The sequence below is a fragment of the Sesamum indicum genome, unplaced genomic scaffold (genome assembly GCF_000512975.1).
Source record: "Sesamum indicum cultivar Zhongzhi No. 13 unplaced genomic scaffold, S_indicum_v1.0 scaffold00316, whole genome shotgun sequence".
NCBI lineage: Eukaryota > Viridiplantae > Streptophyta > Magnoliopsida > Lamiales > Pedaliaceae > Sesamum > Sesamum indicum.
Genome location: NW_011628209.1, coordinates 7,904 through 17,656, shown reverse-complemented (window position 1 = coordinate 17,656; position 9,753 = coordinate 7,904). Strand labels below are relative to the sequence as shown.

The window sequence follows — 9,753 nt, the reverse complement described above, 5'->3', positions numbered from 1 at the left end:
ACAGTAATTGCACGTACACGATTTTTCACTTGATGGTCATAATAAATACACGGAACATGAATTTTTACTTGGTATAAATACGTTCGCACAAGACTATATTATACTTTATTGATACAAACATCATTAATAAATTCACATTTATAATTAAGACAATTTGCAACTATTCTTGATCATATTAATTGTACTGACATGAGCTTTGAATTGATATGAGTAGGATTATATTTCAAAATAATTCTATAAATAAAGGTTAATTTGGTAACTAGGACTAAGTATTTCGTTGATGGAAGCACCATAAATGTACGTATATGAGTTTTATTAACTTAGATAAATTTTACAAGAATTAATCACAAATCTTATTCCTCGTTCATATTCAAGAATATAGCGATGATTAATTCGCCTTTATAGATATCATAAAAATTAACATGCAATCACAATTCGTGTTAGTCATCTTACACTAATATATCCGTATTACAAATTTATACATCAACCTCAAGTGCAATCGCGAATAATTTGATTTAATTTTCAACTTTCTTCAAGAACTCCAGATATATATGTGTACATATATATCCACCTACTCACCCATAGTATTTTTACTTATATTTTATTGATAACACTAATTATTTTAGTAATTTTAATTCTATTAATTTTTTAATTTTTATAATTTTAGTCTTGTAAAAACGAATTTTCATAACTTCTGTAGGACAAAAAATGACACCCCCTCATAAATTACAAGACAGAAACTATATTTTTATACCTATACAAATAAGTAGAATTTGACATTTTAATGATCACACTAACTGCTCGAAAACTAGTTTAATTGGTATAAGTAGAGATAATAAATTTTGTTCATACATATGTAGAAGCATAATATTAAAGTATGTATTAATTTAGTTTGAGTACGGATTACATCCTTCGTTGAGCATACTCATATGGAAGTGAGTATTAATTTAGTTTGAGTAGGGATTACTTCTTTTGTTGATCGTACTAAATGAATCGGAAAGTTTAACTAGACGCAAATAGGATTATATATATTTCATGTTGATAATGGCAATTAAAGAGACATGAGTTTAAATTTGTATAAATTGGATTACATATGTATTTCGTTTGATCAAAGCATTGAATATTAATGCTTTCACACTAAATGTACTGCCATGAATTTTAACTAAGTATATCAATAGGACTACAAAATTTTGCTAATCATACTAATTGTTCATATGAACGAACGTACATAATTGATCATACTAATTGTTCATACGCAGTAGGTTTCGGATCTATGTTTTCATTGCAAATGAAATGTGCCAACATGTTCGTACTCGGCTCCAACACCAATTTCTCCCATGCTTCATTGGCATCTCCACCATATCGAAGGTATACCTCTGTGGCATTCAACCGATAAATCTGCCACCCAAATTCCGACCTCATCCTCAAGATCTTTTCAACTTGACGGCAAGCTAATTTGCAAGTATTCATCTTAATTTCATTAATAGTTGCCTTAAGAAGCTTAGCCCTAGTTTCACCATCGACTAGACCCTCACACCTGAAGAATTCATCCATTTCGGGGACCCCGATGGCACGCCTAATCCCATAATCATAGTCACGAATTTTTGGGTCAAAAAAGGCCTTGGCCTCCTCCACCAACCCGCTATCCAGCATCTGATCAACCCTTTTCGACACGTACGAATGGACAACCTGGATCGCCACGTCCATCCAAAGAAAGCAACACCCATACTTGGAGGAAAACTCAGTGTTGTTAGTGACAAGTGCTTGTATGAAGGAATTGGACCCTCCAGCAATGATTGGCAACCGATTCTTTTGTACGATGGCATCAGCAGCCAACAATGCATGATGCACAAAATCATGTACAGTGAAATCCACCTCGGGATCAATGATTCCGAGCAAATGGTGAGGCACGCCGTGGCATTCCTCATTGCTCACCTTATTGGTTACTATGTCAAGGCCCTTGTAGACCTGAATTTTGTCCGAGTTGATGACCTCTGCCCCGAAACGGGTGGCCAGGTCTATCGCCAGGCGCGATTTGCCTGTGCCAGTGGCACCCAATACCACCACCACCTTATCCTTCCCTTGGTGCTTGTTCATCATGCCCCGAACTGAAAAGTTTGTCATGCTAGATTGTGCTGGCTTCCAAGCGGAGATCGACATTTTAATTGGTAATTACTTTTACTTTTTGTAACACCTGTCAATTTCATCACACAAATAAAAAAAGAAAAAGGACACGTGTTAGGATACTCTAAAACAAAACTTGTAACAAATACAATCTACTATTTTAGAATATCTATCTATCATAGAGTGACAAGCCCTTCTCAACTCTTGGATTAATTTCTCTTCTTCAAAACGATTTGTTTGAAGAAAAACTTCAAACATTTGTGGGCTCTAGAGAGAATCACAAACAAGTTTCATTGATGTGAAAGAAATTACCTAGACAATTGTTTGAAACGTGAAGAAACATAGGATGTGTAGGGGGGTAGTTTTACATACATACGTACACACAATGTAGAACAAATCAAGCCATTCATGGTAATAACTACACCCCTATCCCTATCCACTTACTATATAAGAATTCAAATAAATCATGAGTAAGGCTATGTCCAAATTAGAGTATTTTTTACTGTATTTACGAAATAGGAAAAGAATCATTAATTATAGCGAAGCGTTCGTAAATAGATAATACAAATACTAATCATAATTAAGAAGTCAAAATCTACTCCGTGCAGGTACCATAAGAGATGCAATAAATACATCGATAATTACTTTTTGTAAAAAAATTTTCTTGGGATGTCTAATGAGTAATTTTACGATATTGAATGAGAAAAAAATTATGAGAAATTAAAAGACAATGACTAAGTACTTAGTGATTATCCATATCTTACGTAGGATTTGCTTTTGAGTAAAGTCAAGTGAGTTTACAAAATTGAATTTTGAATCTGAAAAAGTATCCTCATTAATTCGTCAACCTACTATATACGAAAAAACATATATTATAATGACAAAATCGATATTAATTTAACGTTAATAAATATGTTCTATAGATTTTATCTCTTATTTAGATTTACTGAAATTTAATTGGATCAAATTCTGAATGTTAATTATACTATTCTTGTAATTGTTACTATATGCAATTGATTCATGTATTTGGACATTTTGTGGTCCATGATTTATATGAAAGTAATTTAGTTGCATTATCCATCCGTTGATGATACTGATTGATCCATTTATTTTAGTTTATTTTATTTTAGTTTTGTAATGACGCTATTGTATGCAGTAGTAAATTAGTTTCCTCAGTTATTTTACATGAATTCATCATTATATGTTACAGGAATTAATCACACAACTTATTCCTCGTTAATATTCAGGAATATAACAATGATTAATATGCTTTATTGGATATCATAAACGTTAACATGCGATCACAATTCGTGTTAGTCATCTTATATTAATATATTCACATTATACATTTATTCATCTATCTCAAATGCAATCGCGAATAATTTGATTTACTTTATCCCTATACACATCAAAAAGAAATATACATAATCCTATTTGCGACTAGTTAAAACTTGCCGATACTCATATGGAAGTGAGTATAAATTTAGTTTGAGTAGTATAAAGCGGAAATCACCAGAAAATCCTATCTAACTATTACAAAAATTGGAGTACGAAACACCATACGATTATTTCAGGCCAATATACAACTTAAATGATAATAACAAATGAAAGAAATAATGAAATAATTAAATCAATAGTATAGTGATTAACATGCTTAGACCAGCTAGATCCAATATCTCTATAAAGGAATACGGTCACAAGGCACTGTTTCCACAATGAACCGACTCACGGTAACTCCACAAACCAAGAACCCGACCACAACTCCGATCACTCAGATCTCACTATCACACGGTCATAGAGACCCCTACTAAATATTTCACAAAGAACTTTGGCGAATGGTGAAGGAGAAAAACAGCTTGATTCATGTTTTAGCCGAAAGGGAGAATCCCCTATTTAAAGTTGTGAAAACAGTGGTAGAGAAGGAAAACCTTGGTGGCTTTCCTAAAGCATTAGAGTGGTTTATGAAAAAGGCCATTGCTCTCGGAGAACAGAAGGCAGAATATCAATAAGAGGATTCGGAGAGGAGAGGAAGTAGACAGCGCAGAAAAAACAAATAAGAGGGAAACTGAGATTTAGGGCTAGGGGTGTGATATAAGTAGGTAGATTGGATGGGTCGGGTTACCAGGTCGGTTGTGGGCCGCCAAGTGGGTCAGGTAATTTGGCTGCCAAGGTCGGCCTTTTAATAAGTCATTAGGCTACAAATTATAACAAGTAGCGATTACATCTTTTGTTGATCGTACTAAATGTATCGGTAACTTTTAACTAGCTGCAAATAGGATTAAATATATTTATTGTAGATCATACTAATCGCACGAGCATGAGTTTTAATTAGTATAAATGGGATTACATATATATTTCGTTGATCAAAGCATTGAATATTCTTGCTTATATTTCGTTGATCAAAGCATTGAATATTCTTGCTTTCATACTAATTCTACTGCCATGAATTTTAACTCAGTATATAAGTAGAACTGCATAATTTTGTTGATCATACTAATTGTTCATATGCAAGAAGGTATATATATTTTGTTAGTAAAAGCATCACATTATGCTTGTAAACTAATTGTACGAACATTGGTTTTAGACTGGACCAACATAATAACTTGTTTGGTACACCACAGTAATTGCACGTACACGATTTTTCACTTGATGGTCATAATAATTACAGGGAACATGAATTTTTACTTGGTATAAATACGCTCGCACAAGACTATATTATACTTTATTGATACAAACATCATTAATATATTCACATTTATAATTAAGACAATTTGCTACTATTCTTGATCATATTAATTGTACTGACATGAGCTTTAAATTGATATGAGTAGGAATATATTTCAAATAATTCTATAAACAAAGTTTAATTTGGTAACTAGGACTAAATATTTCGTTCATGGGAGCACCATAAATGTACGTATATGAGTTTTATTAACTTAGATAAATGTTACAAGAATTAATCACAAATCTTATAAATGTACGTATATGAGTTTTATTAACTTAGATAAATGTTACAAGAATTAATCACAAATCTTATTCCTCGCTCATATTGAACAATATTGCGATGATTAATACGCTTCTATAGATATCATAAATATTAACATGCAATCACAAGTCGTGTTAGTCATCTTATACTAATATATCCGTATTACAAATTTATACATCAACCTCAAGTGCAATCGCGAATAACTTGATATAATTTTCAACTTTCTTCAAGAACTCCAAATATATATGTGTACATTTATATCCACCTACTCACCCATAGTATTTTTACTTATATTTTATTGGTAACACTAATTATTTTAGTAATTTTAATGCTATTGTAATTTTTATAAATTTTAGTCTTGTAAAAACTAATTATCATAACTTCTGAAGGACAAAAAATGACACCCCCTCATAAATTACAAGACAGAAACTGTATTTTTATACCTATACAAATAAGTAGGATTTAACATTTTAATGATCACACTAACTGCTCGAACACTAGTTTAATTGGTATACACCCATAGTATTTTTACTTATATTTTATTGATAACACTAATTATTTTAGTAATTTTAATTCTATTGTAATTTTTATAAATTTTAGTCTTGTAAAAACTAATTATCATAACTTCTGAAGGACAAAAAATGACACCCCCTCATAAATTACAAGACAGAAACTGTATTTTTATACCTAAACAAATAAGTAGGATTTAACATTTTAATGATCACACTAACTGCTCGAACAGTAGTTCAATTGGTATAAGTAGAGATAATAAATTTTGTTCATACATATGTAGAAGCATAATATTAAAGTATGTATTAATTTAGTTTGAGTACGGATTACATCCTTCGTTGATCATACTCATATGGAAGTGAGTATTAATTTAGTTTGCGTAGGAATTACTTCTTTTGTTGATCGTACTAAATGAATCGTCAAGTTTAACTAGACGGAAATAGAATTATATATATTTCTTGTTGATAATGCCAATCAAACAGACATGAGTTTAAATTTGTATAAATTGGATTACATATGTATTTTGTTACATATGCATTGAATATTAATGCTTTCACACTAAATGTACTGCCATGAATTTTAACTCAGTATATCAGTAGGACTACAAAATTTTGCTGATCATACTAATTGTTCATATGCACGAATGTACATAATTGATCATACTAATTGTTCATATGCAGTAGGTTTCAGATCTATGTTTTCTTTGCAAATGAAACGAGCCACCATGTTCGTACTCGGCTCCAGCACCAATTTCTCCCATGCTTCATTGGCATCTCCATCACATCGAAGGAATACCTCTGTGGCGTTCAACTAATAGATCTGCCACCCAAATTCCTCCCTCATCCTCAAGATCTTTCCAACTTGATGGCAAGCTAATTTGCAAGTATTCATCTTAATTTCATCAATATCTGCCTTAAGAAGCTTAGCCCTAGTTTCACCATCAACTAGACCCTCACTCCGAAAGAATTCATCCATCTCGGGGACCCCGATGGCACGACTAAACCCATAATCATAGTTACGAATTTTTGGGTATAAAAGTGCCTTGCCCAACTCCACCAACCCGCTATCCACCATCTGATCAACCGTTTTCGACACATACGAATGCAAGACCAGGATCGCCACGTCCATCCAGAGAAAGCAACAATCGTACTTGGAGGAAAACTCAGTGTTGTCAGTGACAAGTGCCTGTATGAAGGAATTGGACCCCCCAGCAATGATTGGCAACCGATTCTTTTGTACGATGGCATCAGCAGCCAGCAATGCATGATGCACAAAATCATGTACAGTGAAATCCACCTCGGGATCAATGATTCCGAGCAAATGGTGCGGCACGCCGTGGCATTCCTCATTGCTCACCTTATTGGTTACTATGTCAAGGCCCTTGTAGACCTGAATTTTGTCCGAGTTGATGACCTCTGCCCCAAAACGGGGGGCCAGGTCCATCGCCAGGCGCGATTTGCCTGTGCCAGTGGCACCCAATAGCACCACCACCTTATCCTTCCCTTGGTGCTTGTTCATCATGCCCCGAACTGAAAAGTTTGTCATGCTAGATTGTGCTGGCTTCCAAGCGGAGATCGACATTTTAATTGGTAATTACTTTTACTTATTGTAACACCTGTCAATTTCATCACACAAATAAAAAAAAAAAACGACACGTGTTAGAATACTCTAAAACAAAACTTGTACCAAATACAATCTTTTATTTTAGTACAATCTCTGGACCAACATAATAAGTTCTTTGGTACACCACAGTAATTGCACGTACACGATTTTTAACTTGATGGTCATAATAAATACACGGAACATGAATTTTTACTTGGTATAAATACGTTTGCACAAGACTATATTATACTTTATTGATACAAACATCATTAATATATTCACATTTACAATTAAGACAATTTGCAACTATTCTTGATCATATTAATTATACTGACATTTGCTTTAAATTGATATGAGTAGGATTATATTTCCAAATAATTCTATAAACAAAGTTTAATTTGGTAACTAGGACTAAATATTTCGTTGATGGAAGCACCATAAATGTACGTGTATGAGTTTTATTCACTTAGATAAATGTTACAAGAACTAATCACAAATCTTATTCCTCGTTCATATTCAAGAATATTGCGATGATTAATACACTTTTATAGATTTCATAAAAATTAACATGCAATCACAATTCGTGTTAGTCATCTTATACTAATATATGGGTATTACAAATTTATACATCAACCTCAAGTGCAATCGCGAATAATTTGATTTAATTTTCAACTTTCTTCAAGAACTCCAGATATATATGTGTACATATATATCCACCTACTCACCCATAGTATTTTTACTTATATTTTATTGATAACACTAATTATTTTAGTAATTTTAATTCTATTAATTCTATAATTTTTATAAGTTTAGTCTTGTAAAAACTAATTATCATAACTTCTGTAGGACAAAAAATGACAGCCCCTCATAAATTACAAGACAGAAACTGTATTTTTATACCAATACAAATAAGTAGAATTTAACATTTTAATAATCACACTAACTGCTCGAACACTAGTTTAATTAGTATAAGTAGAGATAATAAATTTTGTTCATACATATGTAGAAGCATAATATTAAAGTATGTATTAATTTAGTTTGAGTACGGATTACGTCCTTCGTTGATCATACTCATATGGAAGTGAGTATTAATTTAGTTTGAGTAAGGATTACTTCTTTTGTTGATCGTACTAAATGAATCGGCAAGTTTAACTAGACGCAAATAGGATTATATATATTTCTTGTTGATAATGCCAATCGAACAGACATGAGTTTAAATTTGTATAAATTGGATTAAATATGTATTTCGTTGATCGAAGCATTGAATATTAATGCTTTCACACTAAATGTACTGCCATGAATTTTAACTCAGTATATCAGTAGAACTACAAAATTTTGCTGATCATACTAATTGTTCATATGCACGAACGTGCATAATTGATCATACTAATTGTTCATATGCATTAGGTTTCGGATCTATGTTTTCTTTGCAAATGAAACGAGCCACCATGTTCGTACTCGGCTCCAGCACCAAGTTCTCCCATGCATCATTGGCATCTCCACAACATCGAAGGAGTACCTCTGTGGCGTTTAACCGATAGATCTGCCACCCAAATTCCTCCCTCATCCTCAATATCTTTTCAACTTGACGGCAAGCTAATTTGCAAGTATTCATCTTAATTTCATCTATAGCTGCGTTAAGAAGCTTAGCCCTAGTTTCACCATCGACTAGACCCTCACTCCTGAAGAATTCATCCATCTCAGGGACCCCGATGGCACGTTTAATCCCATAATCATAGTCACGAATTTATGGGTCAAAAAATGCCTTGCCCTCCTCCACCAACCCGTTATCCACCATCTGATCAACCCTTTTCGACACGTACGAGTGCAAGACCGGGATCGCCACGTCCATCCAGAGAAAGCAACACTCGTACTTGGAGGAAAACTCAGTGTTGTCAGTGACAAGTGCCTGTATGAAGGAATTGGACCCGCCAGCAATGATTGGCAACCGATTCTTTTGTACGATGGCATCAGCAGCCAGCAATGCATGATGCACAAAATCATGTTCAGTGAAATCCACCTCGGGATCAATGATTCCGAGCAAATGGTGCGGCACGCCGTGGCATTCCTCATTGCTCACCTTATTGGTTACTATGTCAAGGCCCTTGTAGACCTGAACTTTGTACGAGTTGATGACCTCTGCCCCGAAACGGGTGGCCAGGTCTATCGCCAGGCGCGATTTGCCTGTGCCAGTGGCACCCAATACCACCACCACCTTATCCTTCCCTTGGTGCTTGTTCATCATGCCCCGAACTGAAAAGTTTGTCATGCTAGATTGTGCTGGCTTCCAAACGGAGATCGACATTTTAATTGGTAATTACTTTTACTTTTTGTAACACCTGTCAATTTCATCACACAAATAAAAAAAGAAAAAGGACACGTGTTAGAATACTCTAAAACAAAACTTGTACCAAATACAATCTACTATTTTAGAATATCTATCTATCATAGAGTGACAAGCCCTGCTCAACTCTTGGATTAATTTCTCTTCTTCAAAACGATTTGTTTGAAGAAAAACTTCAAACATTTGT

General features: G+C 33.7%; 1 protein-coding gene and 2 pseudogenes across 1 annotated transcript; all 3 read right to left on the bottom strand.

Moving 5' to 3' along the window:
- Positions 1-1,236: 1,236 nt before the first annotated feature.
- On the bottom strand, positions 1,237-2,182 carry LOC105180086 (adenylate isopentenyltransferase 5, chloroplastic-like). The gene has a single exon (XM_011103737.1). It carries the CDS (start codon positions 2,158-2,160, stop codon positions 1,237-1,239), a length of 924 nt encoding a protein of 307 aa, XP_011102039.1. The 5' UTR covers positions 2,161-2,182.
- Positions 2,183-6,277: 4,095 nt separating this feature from the next.
- Positions 6,278-7,227, bottom strand: LOC105180085 (annotated as a pseudogene).
- A 1,376-nt stretch (positions 7,228-8,603) lies between these two features.
- Positions 8,604-9,464, bottom strand: LOC105180084 (annotated as a pseudogene).
- Positions 9,465-9,753: the final 289 nt, after the last annotated feature.

Coding starts and splice junctions, on each gene's coding strand:
- LOC105180086 (XM_011103737.1), bottom strand. CDS start 2,160: ATGTCGATCTCCGCTTGGAAGCCAGCACAATCTAGCATGACAAACTTT.